Source organism: Lemur catta, chromosome 17, assembly GCF_020740605.2.
Source record: "Lemur catta isolate mLemCat1 chromosome 17, mLemCat1.pri, whole genome shotgun sequence".
NCBI classification, from domain to species: Eukaryota; Metazoa; Chordata; class Mammalia; order Primates; family Lemuridae; genus Lemur; species Lemur catta.
In genome coordinates this window covers 3,425,988-3,445,144 of record NC_059144.1, presented here as the reverse complement: position 1 = coordinate 3,445,144, position 19,157 = coordinate 3,425,988, and the positions used below count along the sequence as shown (strand labels likewise).

General features: G+C 40.8%; 1 protein-coding gene across 4 annotated transcripts in view; it reads right to left on the bottom strand.

Moving 5' to 3' along the window:
- Nucleotides 1-19,157, bottom strand: part of KIAA0232 (KIAA0232 ortholog) — an 87,495-nt gene that overhangs the window by 11,299 nt on the left and 57,039 nt on the right. For 2 of the 4 annotated variants that reach the window (XM_045529068.1, XM_045529070.1), the window contains exons 4-7: nucleotides 12,450-12,516; nucleotides 10,921-11,002; nucleotides 5,593-8,875; nucleotides 4,151-4,222 (exon numbers count right to left, since the gene is read on the bottom strand). In XM_045529068.1, the coding sequence (XP_045385024.1) occupies nucleotides 4,151-4,222; nucleotides 5,593-8,875; nucleotides 10,921-11,002; nucleotides 12,450-12,516 (3,504 nt within the window). The remainder of the gene's footprint in view (nucleotides 1-4,150; nucleotides 4,223-5,592; nucleotides 8,876-10,920; nucleotides 11,003-12,449; nucleotides 12,517-19,157) is intronic. The other 2 variants (XM_045529069.1, XM_045529071.1) reach the window with 1 other exon arrangement.

Genomic DNA, 19,157 nt, shown 5'->3' with positions numbered 1-19,157 from the left:
TGGCAACGTGCAAGGAGTGCAGTTAATGAAAGGTAGTTAATAGCACCTGGCATGTAATTCACAGCACTATAAGGCCCCTTTGGAAAGACCTTACCTATTCTGTGATATTACTTAGTGCTATTCAGGGGGAACAAGGCAGGCTTCCCTGGCCACAACTTTCTCCATCACCCCTAAGGCACTACTGAAAGATGGATTTGGAGGTAACAGATTCCTACTTGAGAAAGAAAATGCTCTGGGCAGGTTGCGGAATGATCAGTCCAGTTACATTGCTTCTCTTTTCATCTTTCCTTGAGACGGTGGGGGCAGGGGCAAAAGCAAGGGCAAGAAAGGGAGTGCGAGTTCACAGTGGGGAATAGGGTGAGGTCAGGGAAGGCAGGCTGGAGGGCCAGGCACCCAAGACTATGAGCTTCCTACGGGCAGGGACCACGCTGTCTTTATCTTTGCATGTCCAGGTACGGGGCCTGCACAAAGCAGATACTCAGGTCTGCTGGCCTGAGGAAAACTTTCTACCAGGCCAAGCCTCTGATTATCTAATACATCATCTCCTCCTCTCTCCTGCAAAAATCACTGTGAAGAGCATGCTGGTTTCTGCCATAATTTTAGAAGTCTTTTTTCTGCATCCTCCATTCCTGTGGCAGGGACTGACTTGTCCTGTTTCATGCTATAGTGAAGGCATCATTTTATGACATCTCTCCACTCAGTGGTTTCCAACACTTAGGTTGCACAGCAAAGATGACCACATGTTTTCTTACCTAATGTCTGTTTAATGTATTAATTCAACTTCTGGTTTACTTGTGAATGCAAAGAATGAAGAGAGGATTGAGGAAACTGAAAGCAAAACGGGGCTGGGCCGGGCCGGGCCACCGTGGATGAGCATGCACACCTGCCTACCTCCACGCTGCTCCCGTGCTCCCGCTGAGTGTCTTCTGACTCCCTCTCACCTCCAAGTTCTCCTTCAAACTCCCCCTTGGCAAGGAAGCCTGCTCTGACACCGTCTGTGACACGGCGAACTCCTGCGAGCACCCCGACCCCTGCAGCCCTCATCCAGCTCCCCCTTTTCCACAGCATGTACATTCTTACGCACCACAGAACTGCTTTACCATCCGCTCCCCAAGCCTGGATTCGACTCCACAATGGAAGGGATCTTTGTTACCTATTCCCAGCACCTAGAACAGCACCTGACCTGACAAGCACTTAATAAATATTTGATGAATGAAACAGTGAAAAAAATAGAAGACAGAAACTTAATCCAAAAAGCCTGACCAGAAGTGTTTTTAGCAACAGATGTAATACTCAGAAATTCTTTAGAAGATGGAAGTTAGGTGAAAGAACCAAAGGCTTCACAGCTTTAAATTCTCACTAACTACCTCTAGTTCTGATGGAGAAAGATGTTTGACTTTAGTTTCACTCTAGGAATAGTGCCCCATGGCCACAGTTAGTTTTCAGTCAACTGGGTCACAGAAAGGGAAAGAACACCTCCAACAGGCCTTGTTCTTTGGAAAAAGTAATGAAATGTAAATGAAGAGATACTGAGTGCAACAGAGACAAACGAGAGGCACTGACTTTCCTGTTTTTAGTTTTCCTTTGTTTACAGGACGTGGATAGTGGGAGGCACTTTGGCTCTACCTGTTACAAAGGGAACTGGGCAGGGATCTCAGCGCCGGAGCTTAGGTGTCCTTCACAGTCAGGCAGGGAAACAGACCTAGCACATAAGGCCTCTGTGGGTACCAGGCACAGGTGGCTGGGTGCTACACCACCAGGATGACCCCGTTCCCTCTCCACTCATCAGAGCTGTCCTGCCTTCCAGACCTCCAGACCTAGACAGCACATCTGCTGGAGCTGCACTGGCCTGTAAATGCCTGAAGACAGGGAGCAACTCTTCTGGTTCTTTCCTGGGTCTCAGAGTGCTTGGCACTAAGTCGGCAATCAAGGAAATGACAAGGGGAACATTTTTGCCACAAGGTTATGCACATACTGCTTCATCTGTGCCACTAGTCACCCTCCACTCTATGCCTCAGAGGCCACAGGCTCTCCACAGCTGCCCTGCACACTAAGCAGGTGCAAGCCCCAGCCTGGCTTGTGCTGTGCCTTCTGCCAAGATCACCTGCCTCCTTCCTTGCACCCCAGATGTTCAGCTAGGTTCAAAAGCCTTTCTCCACACTCCCAGACTGGAGAGTTCTGCAGATTCCCACAGCACACCAGGCTCACACCCACCTCTCACTTGCCACACCGCCTAGAACTGTGCTGGCCCAAATACCTTGAAAGATAAAGAACTGGCTAGGTAAACTACAGTATATCCATACAATGGAATAGTATGCAGAAAATAAAAAACAAGGGTGACTATAATAAAGTGCCATTTCGATAAAAAGAAAAAATAGGAGGAAAGACACGTGGACATGTATTTGCTTATACATGCAGAAAACATCCTTGGATGAACACAGCAGAACACACACTAGTGGTTACTACTGGGAAGGGAACTTTTCTGGGTTTGAATCATATGAATGAATTACCTAGATCTTTCATTTTCTTTTCTTTTTTTTTTTTTCTTGGAGACAGTCTTGCTCTGCCACCCCAGCTAGAGTGCGGTGGTGTCATCATAGCTCACTGCAACCTCAAACTCCTGGGTTCAAGCAGTGCTCCTGCCTCAGCCTCCTGAGTAGCTGGGACTATAGAAGCCACCACATCCAGCTTATTTTTCTATTTTCTGTAGAGATGTGGTCTCACTCTTGCTCAGGCTGGTCTCGAACTCCTGGCCTCAAGCAATCCTCTCACCTCGGCCTCCCAGAGTGCTAGGATTATAGGCATGAGCCATCATACCCGGCCTGAATTACATACTTCAATTTAAAAAACTTATCTGTTTACAAATTAATCTTAACTAGACTGAATTCTTCATGGGCAAGGACAAAGTCTTATTTGCCCAGGGCTGCAGTCTCCAACCCTGGTATTGATCCGTGGCCTGTTAGGATACGGGCCGAGTATCACTGCCTGAAGTCTGCACCACGGCCCACACACATCCCCCCATCCCTCTCACCCCAATCTGTAGAAAAATTGTCTTCTGGCCAGGTGTGGTGGCTCACGCCTGTAATCGTAGCACTCTGGGAGGCCGAGGTGGGTGGATCGCTCGAGGTCAGGAGTTCGAGACCAGCCTGAGCAAGAGCGAGACCCCGTCTCTACTAAAAATAGAAATAAATTATCTGGCCAACTAAAAATATGTATACAAAAAAAATTAGCCATGCATGGTGGCGCATGCCTGTAGTCTCAGCTACTTGGGAGGCTGAGGCAGAAGAATCGCTTAAGCCCAGGAGTTTGAGGTTGCTGTGAGCTAGGCTGAGGCCACGGCACTCACTCTAGCCTGGGCAACAAAGCGAGACTCTGTCTCAAAAAAAAAAAAAAAAAAAAAAAAAAAAAAAATTGTCTTCCATGAAACTGGTCTCTGGTGACAAAAAGGTTGGGGACCGCTGATCCGGGGAACCTACCTTAATGACAGGCAATGTTAACAGGTAACTGATAAATGTTTTCTGAATTGAACTACACCAAACTTTTGAAAAGAATCATTCTTTCCATGTTCCTAGACACCAATTCTATTAGAATTCCTACATTTTCATCCTCTCGCTCTGAAAGACATGGGTTCCCAGTGGCCTTTAATGGGGCTCCCAGATTGCCTTCTGCAAAGACCGGTTTTTCTCAAGAAAAGGGAGGAAAACGCCTTCTCAGGAGTCCTAAGACTAACCAGGCATGGCCAGGCACTGTGGCTCACGCCTGGAATCCTGGAATCCTAGCACTTTGGGAGGACTGCTTGAGGCCAGGAGTTCAAGACCAGCCTGGGCAACACAGTGAGACCTCATCTCTAGAAAAGACTGACCAGGAAATGTGACAGAAGGGAAAGACACAAGTTCTAGCCCAGCCCAGCGCCTCGCTGTCCCTGCAGGCCTCTCTCTCCACCTCTCTGTAGCTCAGGTCAATCTATGAAGTAAGCACTAACCCAGCTCTACACTGCGGTGACACGGTCACCATCTAGAGATCAACATTGACCATGCTGATGACACCCAGACTATTGGACAACCCCAAAATGTCCTGTGGGAATTTTTTAGTAGCTAAGTCCTTTCAAGAAAACCCAGAATTCTGATAACACATAAATACATCAACATACTAGAAAGCGAAGGAATATGGTAGTGGTATGATGTAGAATCTTGCTTCTTTCCTCTTTTTCTTTCTTCCCAATCTGGAACCAGGTGAAATACAAAGTACATAAAGGAATATTTAAGGACGAAAAAGGGGCAATAAACAAACAGATAAAGGCTAACAACATTATTGGTTTTTTCTTAGCAGTTCAGATTTCAGTGTTTTCAATTAAATTCATCCTTCTGAGGATCTCTTGGGATGATTAGAGCAGTGACTCTCAAATCACCTGGGGGCTTCCTACAATCACAGGTAAGCAGCCCCATACCTGGGTACTCTGATTCTTACTCTAATGAGTAAGGCATGGTCCATAGCCATAAGGAGCTTATAGTCTAGTATATAAGTAACTCATGAAAAATGGAAAATGCAATAAAAAAAGCATAAAAGAGGCATGAAAATTAAAAGAACGGAGAAATTAATTCTGATGCAGAGTGGGAAGTAGAGCAGGGGAGAGAAGAGGACTCAGGCAAAGTGTCAGTGGAGGAGGTAGTATCCAAAGCGAGCCTCATGGTATGGGTAGAACACAGATGTGCAAAGGGGGGTGCGGTGTGCAGGACAGATGGGAGGAAGAGCAACACTCATCTGCTCTCCAGCCACAGGTGGCATGACTTCCAAACACCTCCAACTCTCTCTTTAATAAGCTATTTCTGGAGACAGGCCAGGCACTGCTATACCAAGTAACAGTTGAAGAATGGGCAGATCACTACGCTTTTTGTGTGAAACAGGTTATTTTCTTAAGTGTTATTTCTTGTACAATAAATTCAGCCTCAAACCATTTCTTAGGATTATAGTCAAGGGGTACAATGACTCTCATTAACAAAACTATTAACTTCATTTGATAGACTTCACATACAATTCATACAGCTTATGAATATGTACCCTGTAAAAAGGTACATCTACATAGGTTCTGCAGAAGCCATTCTGTTGCATTAACTGTGGGTTAATTTCTAAATGTACCATAATGTATTTTGGAGAACGACCCCCATACAGATGTAATTTATTTTACATGCAAAACACAAGTTTTAATAGATTGATCAATGTCTAAAAGGCAGTTAGAAGCTTACTACTGAAAAACTCTTCACTAGCAGCCACTTCCTGATTCATCGGTGCTTATGTATTATGTGTTTGCATTAAGCATAGTACATGTATATTAAGACAGCACATAAGGCTATTACATCCTGTGATTTTTTTTAAAATGCCTTCTCTTTGCAGAAAAAGTCTTGTGTCTAGGTCAAATTTACAAATGTCAAATTCATTTTAAGTCCTTAACTGTAAAATCTTCCCAAGTTTTAAAACATTTAAGCTAATTTCCTAAAAATTTAACCCTGTCTTTCTTTCATTGCCTAATATGGCTGTTCTTGAATTAAAGTCTGATCAAATCCTTTTGTCAAATACCAACACGCAGACACATACCTCTTCCAGCTGTTCTGAAGAAACTGGATTATCTTCATAAGCAGGGAACTGACAACCTGCTTTGCAACTGCAAAAATTATTAACTTCTTCCTCGCATTGTGCCATTATTTTACAATTTGCTTCTGAGCTTTCTAAATCTATTTCCAGAGATTCATTCATGCTACATTCCAAACACTGATTTTGCTTTCCTACTGGCAGAATCCCAGTTGATTCCTCCTGGGAATCCAGTGATGTCTGAGCACTCTTTTCCATTCCAGATTTTTTTAACCTGGGAAGGAACTTTCCAGACTCAAGCTCTGATTTTCCATAGTAATGGCCTTCTTTCTCTGCATCTTCTTCCAGAGGTTTGAGATCTGCCTGTGGATCTTCAAATACATCAACTTGAGAAGGAATGGGAATATTTGCTTCATCTTTCTCAGATTCAAATTCCGACTCGCTTCCTCCTCCTGGGGACAGTTCAGATGCAGAAATTGGGCGAAAGTGAGTCCTAGGAGAGATGCGAATAGCCCTGTATTGTGTTCTGTCAACGCCACATATCCTGGGGTGAAAAACTTCACTGTCTGAATCAGAGCAGAGGATTGATTTCGGTTTAAAACTGGGGCTGAAAGATGTAATCCCTTCGGGTTCAAATGAACATTCTACATGAAGAACTTGTGAAAATGGATTGCTTAAGTCAAAGGAAGAGAAAGAATATTCCAGTCCAGGATCTTCAACTTGAAAGTTACCACAAGCTCCTAGTAAGTCTTCATGGAAGATAAAAGAAAATCCCTTATTTAATCCATTTTCCCCACTCTTCGGCTGATCATTCTGTTCAAATGACACGAAGGGTTTCCATAACTGCCTGTGACCAGGAGCAAAACTGTTTCCTGGGGTCATAAAGACATCTGTACCAGCTATTGTCACTACATCAGAAGCTGCACACTGTAACAAACTTCCTTTTGTGTGACTAGGCGGTACGACTGCCCATTCCCCATCGCTATTAAAGGTTTTGAGTTCGCCATAAACTCCTCCAAGAATGAATGCATTCTCTTTATCTTGGGCTACATCCCAAGGTCTAGAGGGTGTAGTATAATCACCACCATCTGCCTTTGATAGCTCACTAGAAACAAATGCTCTTTTCTCCAGGGTCTCCTTCTGCCCCTCCCACAGATGATACTCCGACCTCTGCACAGCCTTATTAGGCTCCTGAAGGGTTTCCATGTCAGCTTCAGCATTCAAACAGCAGCAGGAGTTATTTACGTCTGTCGAAAACAACTCATCGATTCCTTCTATTTCTACTGTAGCCACAGAATTTCTATCTGCCATCTTTGTCCAAATGTCTTTAATAACCCCTGAGCTGTAGCCATCTCCATGTGGACTGTTTTCACTACATGCTTGTGTAGTTTCAAAGGTTTTGTTTTCTGTTTTTTGTTCTAGCTGAATACCACAGACAGATTCTAGTTTAGATTTTTTTTTGAAAACTAATGTAGGAATTTCACCTAAAGTTCTACTGTTTTGCTGGCAAGTTTCATCTTGCAAAAAATCTAGAAGTTCTTCATCTACATAATTTGACGAGACTCTAGGAACTACATAATTAATATCTTCTGCACTAAACTGTGTGGATTCTTCAAACTGAATATTTAACATCTCATTATCTGAACGTGTTTCTTCTGAATGGGACCATGGACTACAAGTTCTTGTTGAAAGATTAGAACAGTGTTCATTTTCTTCAAAGGCACTATTTTTGGTCCATATTAGCAATCTAGACTGTGTTTTCCCAAGCATATTAGCACTAGAATCTGTATTTTCATTTCCTAAGTTGAGTGTTTCAAAAGAAAATGGTAAAACAGAATTACCGCATTGCACTTCAAACACTGAAAAACAAGAGTTTATACCAGATCCTTCATTAATATCTGAGAAGAGCTCTTGATTGCCAGCAAGCAAGTGTGAATTGAGCATTGTGCTGTCTAAGATTGGAGAGAGTCTAACTGGAGAATCTCCTCCAAAACTCTCTCCATCAGCATCACCAGAGCTGGATGAACAGCACTCCCAAAACTGAGCCAGATTGCCAAGGTCTTGCAGGAAGAAGCCCTCAGCACCCACGGAGCTGGTAGAATCTGTCCATATTGCACGTTCCCCTTGCAACTCCATACCATCTAACACTATGCAACATTCTGCCTCAAAATCTGTTTTCTCTTTGCTTTTTTGTCGAATCATATTCAAAATCCGACTTTCTCCTTGCATTGTTTCTGAGGCACCAGGATCCAACATGGATTGATCAATATCTACTTCATAGAAGTGTGTTAATTCTGATAGATGAATGTCATCCAGGTATTTATTGTCCTCTGGTAGAGAACATAATGAGGTCCCAGTGAGGTCAATATCCTCATTTATAACTGCAGGCATTTCTACAAAATGACCATCAATGAAAGTACCTGCTGCGAGGTATGTTTTATGAATATTACTGTTGCTGATACAAAGACCATGCACTGATTCAGACAATTCTTCCACTGCCTCTGATGTCAGATCACTTGTATCTTGTCTGTTTCGGTATGTGGTCTCTAGTTTACTTTTTCTGCTCAAAGGAACAAAATACTCAGCAATTGGTTCGGTGTACCACAATGGCTCCTCTTTGTACTCCCTGTCGTTTCTGCTCTCCACGTACAGGTCTTTTCCTTCAGTGCTCCCAGGTTCTTTTCTCCCTATTTCTTTCAAAGGTCTCTTACCCCGCTTGCACAGCTGTTTGACAGAACCACTGCTGCTACTGCTACTATTCCCAGTATGAATGTTTCTTTCAGCCTTTTCACCATGCTTTAATGATAGCCTGCTTTGCCCATTCCGCCCTTTTTTGTTTCGAATTTCTCGTGCCTTGTGTCTTACTTTAACATACTTCATGGATGCTTTTAATTCTCCCTGATTACCACTTGAACTTGAGCCTGCTTCACTAGAGCCGGAAGACCATGAGCGAGGGCGAATCTTTCCTTCCGGTTTATGTCGGATTTGCTTTTTGTACAAAGCAGGTTTTTCTTCAATTGTGCCATTATTAAATTTGTTCTCCTTTTCATTTTTACTTTTGCTCTGGGTTTTCTCATGCACAGTGGTGGGTACTTCATTGCTTCTTTCCTTGATCACTTCACTTTCACTGTTGCATTCCTTGGGAGAGGATGTATCTGTGCTAGCTGGTGGGGCTGTGGATGATGAAGAAGAGCTAGAGTAAGAACAGACTTTGGACTTGTTCCACACAGTCATGATTTCTTGCAGGCAAACAGGTTTCTCAGAAAGTGGTGGGAATGCTTCATAGTACCTGAAAAACGGAGTAAAGGGTTCAAAAATGAGCACACAGATGAACCAGATATAGTAAAACAACATTACCAACCAGAGAAATGGAATATTTCATTTTAAGAGTTAATATTCATATCATCCATGAGTCACTAAATTTATAATAATTTATAATACAGTAAAATATGCTTTACTTAAAATTAGTCCCAGGCATCAAGAACCTTTTTGCTCAGCACTGTGATTAGCACTATAAGAACACTGAGAAAATATGTAAGATGACAGTTTTTGTCTTCAAAGCTTGAATTTTAATTAAGTAAAAAATGACAAATACAATGAAAGAATGTAGTCTTTTAAGTAGGAAATGTCTCAATTTGAATCTTAGCTCAGTTGCTACCGCTTATGACTTTAAGCTCAAAATTGAGTGTTTTGGTCTATTTCCTCAACTGCACAAGGGTAATTATATGACTTACCTCACAAAGTTGTTGTGAGCATTGGAAATACATGCAGTTGAAAAGCTGAATAGTGAATTAGTCAAGAGTATGAGCTCTAAAGCCACATTCCTTGAGGTCGAATCCTGGCTCTTACACTTACTAGCTGTGTGACCTTAGGCATATTACTTCACCTCTCTGTGGCTGCGTTTCCTCACCTACAAAATAGAGGTATAATAGTATCTACCTCACAGAGTTGTTAGGAGTAAAGGAATATGCAGAATAGCACCCTTGTGAGTGAATTCTAGCATACTGCCTGGCATTTAAGTAGGCCCTCAAAATGACAAGGATTATCACATTCAAGTGTTCAGAAAGAGGACGTTGGTGAGGCCTAGAACAATGAGACAGTGGCCCACAGCTGAGCCCTGAAGTTCCAGAGGTGTAGTGGTTTAGTGCACACTACTTGGGAGGTCTGGGAACTCGTCTGAGGACATGTTATGCTCACAGAACAGAAGACTGATTAGACCAGTGACTCCCAGAAATGCACGGTCGGAAAAACCAGGAGGCTGGTTTCAGTGGGCTTCAAAATGAGGAAGCGTTTTTGACTTGCTAGGAAACTGGTCGCTGTTGACAATTTCAGAGTAGAATAGATGCCAAAGGAAGAATTTAAAGTTGTGTTGGCTACTGAAGGAACTGCTGTTCTAAAAGCAACACCCAAGGTCACACCCTAAAGTGGTAAAAGGCCATGTTTTCAAAGAGCCTGAGATTGACTCTCCTCCTTAGTCTATACTGACGCTGTCCAACAGAAATATATCATGAGCTTCATGCGTAATTTTAAATGTTCTAGCTATCACATTAAAAGCATAAGAAACAGGTGAAATTAATTCCAATAACATTTTATTTAACCAAATAAATTCATATTATCATTTCAACATGTAATCAATATTTTAAAATGTTTAATGCAATACTTTATACTTTTTATATTAAGTCGTTGAAATCTGTGAGAATTTTATACTCAGCACATCTGAATTTGAACCAGTCAAATATCAAGTGCTCAATAGCCACAACTGGCTTGTGGATACTGTGTTGGACAGTGCAGGTCTATACAAATTAACTAAGCACTATTTTTTCCTCTTAGGTTTTAGAGGTTCAGGAGAGTAAAATAAAATATATAATATGGAAGTCTGCTTATAATGCAGATTATTTTAATACTAATCATTTAGAAAGAAAGAACTGAAAGTATCTTTAGGAAACACATTTGGCAAGGACAAAGATTTGCCCATGTTCCCTTTGCAATAAGCAGTGGGAACTCAGCGTTCTTATTTGTAAACAAGGGTGATCATCATTTCTTATTGCTGTCTCAAAGGACTGCTGTAAATTTCAAAGGTAATAGTACAGGAAGGGACTTAATAAACAATTTGTTTCATTCATTCATTTCACAAATACTGAATATGCATAAGGATAGAACCACCTTATTTGCCTATGAATTTTAAGTGTCAAGCACATGATAAGTGCTCAGTGTTTCCTAAATATGAAATATGGAACTAAATAGAAGATGATAAACAACAACAGAAACCATGTAGCAGTTATTAGTCTGATTTTAACAAATGCACACTTTATTACTGAATACAATGTTACATACATTTCCACTTGATCCTTTGCTGTAGGGGATAATTCTGCCTCTGGAGAGGGAGACCCCTCTAACTTTTTGTGAATCTTCTCTTCTGTTATGAAACAAAAATTCAGAAATATTTGTCTTACATCTAGATAATAAATGCCCAAGTTTTTAAAAGTTTCTCAATTAATTTTAATCAGAAATGACAGAGACTTTTGTGGCTTAAAAAGAGAACTCTATACAGTATGTCTTTTTAATAAAAATCTATTTCTTCAGTATGCTAAAGGGAATTCTTTGGTTAAATCACATTAGCATTAGGCTGACAGGTGAGAGTTTTCCATCTTGTCACTGATACAGTGCTCTAGAGGCACTTAAGAGACGACATCCCCTGTGTACTTATTCTTTAGACCAAAAGGAGAGAACATCTGTTTAGATTCCAAAAATATTTTCTAACAAAATTCTGCACTTGTGGACTTTAAATTGACTCATCTTGACTAATACTAATCTGTAAAGAACATGCTTCATTACAATTAGCTGTTACTTAACATGGAGATAAGCAAGGGCTGTATTTCAACTAAAATAGAAAAAAGGGCTATTCTCTTAGCTTAGACCAGGATACTTCAACCATTAAGAGAAGGCAAGGGGCCGGGCACTGTGGCTCACGCCTATAATCCTAGCACTCTGGGAGACCGAGGCGGGAGGATCGCTTGAGCTCGGGAGTTTGAGACCAGCCTGAGCAAGAGTGAGACCCCGTCTCTACTAAAAAAATAGAAAGAAATTATCTGGACAACTAAAAATATATAGAAAAAATTAGCCAGGCATGGTGGTGCATGCCTGTAGTCCTGGCTACTCAGGAGGCTGAGGCAGAAGGATTGCTTGAGCCCAGGAGCTTGAGGCTGCTGTGAGCTAGGCTGACGCCATGGCACTCTAGCCTGGGCAACAGAGTGAGACTGTCTCCAAAAAAAAAAAAAAGAGAGAGAGAGAAGGCAAGGAAACAGGAACTCTTAACCTTAACATGTTGGCCTCATTCTTAGGGACTACAGGGGGTAGGAAAAGCAGCTATGAGGAGGGTTCATGTATCAAAATGACTTACTGAGCTTATCAAGTCTGCCTGTCCAAAAAATTCGAGAGTCAAAACAGAAGTCCCTTCTAAACCTGAAATAATTACTGTCAACACCTTTGAAGGCTTTAATATCAATAGGCAGGTATTAACAGAGGGGTGAGGATGGGGAGAGGGAAAAAAAATATTGCTCTCAATCTCTGAGCTTCAACTTTAAGACAAAAAATGAAATGTTTCATATATATGAGGGCACCTGTGGAATAAGTATCTCCCTTGGGAGCAGAGCTCTCTGCAAGTGACTGCTGGGCTGACACAGAAGCCACTAACAGAGCTAAAGATGGAGCATGAGGCTGGCCTGGTGACACACACTAAACATCAAGACTTTATTCTTCTTGTTCTTTTTTATGATCAATTCTAAGATTTTCCTCAAACCAGATTCCTTGGGGATACGATCCTGGTGTGTGTGCACACAGCGCTTTCGAAGTGGTGCCCTCACCTTGCTTACTCTGAAGGTCTTTCAGTCTGGAGCAGAGCTCCTCCACTAAAGTCTCGATACCAGAGCTCTGCACGACAACAGAAAGATACGTTAGGTTACTGCCAGGTATGTAAAAATCAGGTATTTATATACTTTTAACACAAAGGTCTTACAAATTTTCCATGTTCCAAAATAAATACGTTACCGATATTTAAGTGAATACCAGAGTTTTAAAATTATAGGCTTGCAGACCCAAATTAGTATACATATTTTACTAATAAAGTATATTAAATGGAACTTACTGATAAAATGTGAAAATATTCATGTAACTCCCAGAATGGCTTCTGTCTTTTCAAAGGCATATCATACTGCTCAAGGGGCAGACTTAAGGGCCTAAATGCCCATCATATTGCCAAAAGTCAGTCACCATCAAAAAGAATACTAAGTATTTATGTGAGCAAGGTCTTGTACCAGATCCAATACAAAGGAAAATCACAAAAACCTCATCTTAGTCCCCTCAGAGCTCACAGTCTAAAGAAAATAGGGTAATTTTTTTTCTTTTTAAAGAAACAGGAACACTCATGACTCCAACAAAAAAAGCAGTCCAGAGAATGTAAGTCAATACTGGGAGTGAATGTGAAAGCTTTGTCTTTTTTAAGGGTCAGGATCAGGGTATAAGCCTCTATACAGAATTGGGATAAAACTTAAGGAGAGTGCATGGAAGAATCTGGAAATAGGAGGATAAAAATAAGAGTCAACCTTAAAGAAAAATGAATGTTGAAAACAGGCACAAGCAAATAACCTTTTACGATGTATACTTTTAAACTTAAGATCCTTTATTTCTCACAAAAAAGAAAAATCTTTTACAATGTATAACAAAGTGAATGCACATCTTTAGATTTACTTAGTAACCAAAAAAGTCCTAGTTCATTAGAATCAAGTCTCTTTCGGTGGGCACAACATGAACAGATGCACATGACAGAGCATTCTGCTAACCCAGCACCCTCACTGGGCCTTGAGGGACTAAAAATAGACCTTTACCCCATTCACTTTAACTCAAAATGACTCAGCACAAGTATTATAGATATCCTCAATAAGAAATCTCAACAGTTTCATAGTTTGAGTAGCAAGAAAACAGACTGTTATGAAAATGGTTAATTGTAAACATCATAGTTATATTCCATCCACATCATACCACAGCTTTTAATAGGAAGACAGAAAAATGGGCCAGACAAGAAGAGCTGCCCTTTCCTTAAAGAATACTTTTTAAAACCATGGCAGATATTAGTCATAAATATTGCTCGACTACACAATTCTATCAGATAGAGCCTGCTTACCATAATGCTCAAGGTGTGACGAGTACGGCAATTATATTCCATTTCCTTCAGATCATGAAACTAACACCAGTGTCAGCTGACATGCTGCATACTGTTCTGTACAGCAAGCCTATGTCACTACGTTTTTAAACCTAGGGCTACTCTCCAATGCAGAACACTGAACCTCTAGGGATCGCTTATTAAACTTGTTTCAATACTCTAAAATGGGCTGCCATTTAATATACTATCACAGAATGATCATTACAATCTAGTGACCGGACCTTTTTTTAATGTTTTAGTTTTTGGAAATTAACTACCTATACACAAATATATATTTATTTATATATGAGAGCAAATATACATATATATATATAAAATACAAGAACAAGTGATATATATTTGCCTACTTATATATTTTACATACATATATATATTGCTTTCATATTTAAATAGTAAAAGAGCTTACTCCCTACTCTGTAAAAGCAAGCTCTACCAAATAAGTTTTTGTTTTCTTCCCTTGACTACCTGCAGCATCCTACTTACATTTTTTTTAAAAGATCGTGAGAACACTAGGTTATCATCATAGCAAACTGAGAGGCATAAAGGGACATCAGAAGCTGCCATCACACCTGTTGTCTCCTGACAGGTATTATCTGAAGTGTTAATTTAGAGCTGTTAATTAGAAATTTTATTCACTTTCCCAATTATGATATAAACTACTAGAGAATTTTAGTAATATTTTAATAGTATACCATATCCATAAGGGAATTCAAGAATACTTTGAATATTCTTATACCAATAGTATCTTAAGAATCCAAGAAAGATTAAATTATATTTATATTTTAGTAACCACTCAAAAGGAGCACATACTATAGGGTAAAAAATGCTAACACTCTACCCCTGTACTCATGAACTACTTCTCCTAACTGTAAAATGAATAATACCCAGCCATTTCCCAGCATTCAACACACAGGTGTAAAAACACTCTGCAAACCACAAAAGCACTCTAAAATTCAAGTTACATGCTCCCAATCTGCAAAGTGGTAAGCCACATACAGGGACTGGCAGATTTCAGTATACATTTGGTAAGCAATTGTGGATGCGTGGCCAGCCAGCTACCGGTTCATCATTCACTCATCCAGTGAACAAATGGTTATGAGCATCCCGCCCTTCTGAAGTTTACATGCTAATAACTCTTAACTTTTCTGTGCTGAATGGAATGTATTTGGGTTCAGAGTCCTGCAGGCCTGGGTCTGAACTCCCGCCCTGCCACATTCACTGGGCAGCAACGGCACTCCTGTCTCTGAACTTGAGAACACCACCATTTTCCTCTCAAGATTCACCAGGATAAACTAAGATGACATATACATCTGAGAGTCCCTGTCGCCTTAGTCACTTAAATCTTGGTGCCATTTCTAGATTTCACACATCTTCCATTTTCTAAAATCTCTTTTTTAGACTCATTGCTTCAAAAATACCTTTAATATTTGCTATGATTCAGTTTGAGGCCGGAGGAGTAACAAGATAATTAACCTGATGCAGATCACCAAAATACCTCTGGTTCCTGCCTGGACCCCAAGGTCTGCTGTCTCCCCCTCTGACCGACACTGACATGCACTCTGCTCCTAGGCTGTGGGGAAGGCTTGAAGACAGTTATGTAATGATGGAGACTGGGCCTCGGTCAAATACAGCATCTAGTGTCCTGTTACTTCTGAGAGATTCTTGTATGTTCCTGGCAAATTCCTATCGTTTTCCATCCCCACAACATTCCCAAGGCTTCTCTATCCTCTCCACACTTCCCTTCCTTCTCAACTCATGACCTTAGTTACTAGTGTAAAGTAAACAAAGGCAATGTGACTTACTCTGCCATATTCTCTCTCCTCACCATATTTGAAGGTTTCTTGGGGTCCTGCAGGCCTGGGTCTGAATTCCTGCCCTGCCACATTCACCGAGCAGCGAAGGGCATGCATGCCATTTCATCTCTCTGAACCTGAGAATACCTATGAATTCTGACCCCTCATTAATATGTTGCCATATTAATCATCTCACAGGTTAATCTTTTATGGACAGCTCATTTAGATTGGATATGCCCTTAATGGACAAGTGTTCCCACCCCAACACTATGACCACTAACCAATATGATCCTCTGTGGCACTTAACTGCCTGTCCCCTTTGCAACAGCATAGTGGAGTCAAAGAGATCTGGGTTTAAATTTCATCCCCGGGTTAACTAACTGATCCTATATAACTTATTTACCTATCAAAGCCTCAGTTTCCACATCTGGAAAATGGTGTAATAGCTGGTTATTGACTTTCCTGTACTGGTCCCGAATTTTTTTTCTCTCCCACTTATCATTTCTGTATCTTTTTGTTCTACTTTCTGGGAGATTTCCTATCTTCCAAATCTTCTATTGAGTTTTTCATTTCTATTATCATGTTTATAATTTTCAAGAGATCGTCTTGGCCCTTGAATATTTCCTCTTTACAGCAACCTCTTCCTCAGAGAGAAATCCTCCATACTTCTACCCTTGGAATACAAACCTATTTGTCAGTGTTTGGCAGCCAGGAACCAGAAGCAGATGGGGAGTTTACCCATCAATTTGCTAACTTTCATTTATTCTCCAATTTCCATTATGGTGTCTCATGCTTTTCCTCAGGGGTGCCTACTGTCCCGAAGTCCAGAACCTGTCTATTCAATCTCTCCAGAAAGTAACTGATAGGGGCAAGCCTACTACTCTGGTGCCCCCAATGAACCATGTCTCCTAGCACTTGCTCCAAGTTTGGGCCCCTCCAACAGTGACTGGGCTTCTTCACATGAGACATTAGCAAGTGTGACACATGATCTCTTGGAAGGCTAACTCCTGGGTTCCATCTGCCATGTGGACAGAGGTCAAAGCTCCTAGACACGCCAGCTGAAGCACCAGTCATATGAAGAGATTAATCCTGGTTGTTCTAGTCCCAGCTGCCATCTAACTGCAGCTGCATAAGAACCCAAGCAAACCCAGCAGAAGAACCTCCCAGCTGAGCCCTAGCTAATCCACAGAATCATGAGAAATAAAATGGTCGTTTCAAGCCACTAAGTTTTGGTATACTTTGTCACATAACAATAACCAAGGCACAGGCTTCCAAACACTCTGTGTTTAGCCCTTCCCTATACGTGGAGCTCTTTTATTACAGTTTTTCAGATCTTAGACTTTATTTCTAAAGCACAGATAGAAGACTAGTGGGAAGAAGCCCAACTAGATACCAAAAGCATGATTGCTGATGATAACAATAATCATTTTACAGGACAGTAAGGGATTAATCCCATACTTTAATGACTAGAAGTTTTTTAAACCCTTTTAAAATTTAGAACTACATTAATGTTAAGCCAATAAACAAAGCAAATCTGAGGACTGAGAATATATCCCAGGGTTCACAAACTTGTGCCTTCAGTGGCCAAAGAAGTAATACAAAGTTTTAAAAACCAACAAAACTAAAACACTTTTTCTGCCAAGGCACCTGCAAGAGGGCAATGTTTCCTATCCTTGAACACAGAAGGATCTACAAAAATTGGCCTGCCTCTAGCTCTTATGTACATGTGCTCTCTAGAACATGATACAGAGGAGAAGAGAAGTATCTAATGGATAAATATTATATCAAATATCTAGTATGTGCCAGGGAGGAAGAGATGTAGGGCATGATTATATACTCTTAAAATGATGGAGAAAAGACAGTTAAAATTTGTGATAAAAAGTAGAAGACATCAACTTCTTATAAATAATGATTAAACAACATGATCCATCAAGGCTTAGAAAAAGAGATCTCTGCTCTGTACCACTCTTTAGCAGAGCGATGTAATGCAGAGAGAACATGGTCTGCACTCATCAGACCTGCTGTGCTGTGGGAAGATGGACAAGTTATTTAACTTCTCTGAGCCTCCATTTTATCATTTACAAAAGGAGGAAATACTTTAACTTGAATTAAGTCCTTCAACTTTCCAAGTTCACTATAACATCTTGTTGATTTAGGCAGATTCTATTTTTTAATGTAAGTATAACAAAGTCCTGTTTCTTCCTTTAACTTGGAGATGGCACCTCCTTTTCTCTTCAGATCCATTTTCCTCCTATAACAACTAAACTTCCTGAAGGAGATTGAGGACAGAAGTTCGGAAGGCTCTGGGTTGAATGTCTGAATACTATTTGTCACATCTCATTGTTCAGTTAACAAGAACAGTCAGTTTTTCAAAGCAGAACTTACAACAATTATTTTTAATCTAGGAAGCATGAACTCTTAAAGACATTACCAATGGGTATATAAAAATAATTCATATAAGAAAAGCTTATGTATAACTTTATGGATAGGTCCACACCTTTCATCAAATACTCGAGTCTGTAAGGCTAAAAACATTAAAAACAAACAAAAAACCCACTGGCTTCAATCCAGTAATCTGATGCCTAAGTATATACACTAGAAGAGGTATTATACATATGCACAAGGGTAAGGGTACAAGGGTATTCCTTATTACACTCTTTAACAGCCAAAAATGGGGAACTAAAAGGTCCATTACCAGGAGAACAGATACAGGAGAATGGATTAAGTACCTTTATAAGTCTCACAATGGACAACTACTTAGGAATGAAAAAATATAAGATCACATTATCAAAACAGATATATTTTAAAAAATGTGAACTAGAAGAAAGTTGCAAAACATACAGAGTATCGTATCATTTATATGAAGTTTAAGAACATGCAAAATAATGCTACGTATTTGTGTACAACATTTAGTAAATGTATAAAAATATGCGTGGGGAAATAAATACCAAGTTGGGTACAGTGGTGACTCCGAGAGGGATGGGGACGATGCCATCATGAGAGGGCACAGGGGTCTCCAACTATGCCCCTAGCACCTGGCCTCTTCAGCCTCAGTGACTACACAGACTCACGGTGCTGTCCTCTGGCCCCTTCCCAGGGCTTCCTTTCCGCTCTTCATGCTTTCAGCCTGTTTTCGTACTCGATACCCTAACCCCACACATGCCTATTTTTATACCCTTTTGCTCACCTTACTCTCAGATTTGTATACAAGCCCTTCCCTCTTTGATTTCCTTTTTCATAGCCTTACTTTTCAACATTTCAAAGATCAGGAAATTTCTTGTAAAAATCCCAATTTTCCTCCTTCTCTAAAAAAAAGTCAGAAAGGCTGAGCGCAGTGGCTCACGCCTATAATCCTAGCACTCTGGGAGGCCGAGGTGGGACGATCACTTGAGCTCAGGAATTCAAGACGAGCCTGAGCAAGAGGGAGACCCTGTCTCTACAAAAAAATAGAAATAACTAGCCGGGAGTGGTGGCTCGCACCTATAGTCCCAGCTACTCAGGAGGCTGAGGCAGGAGGATCCCTTGAGCCCAGTAGTTTGATGTTGCAGTGAGCTATGATG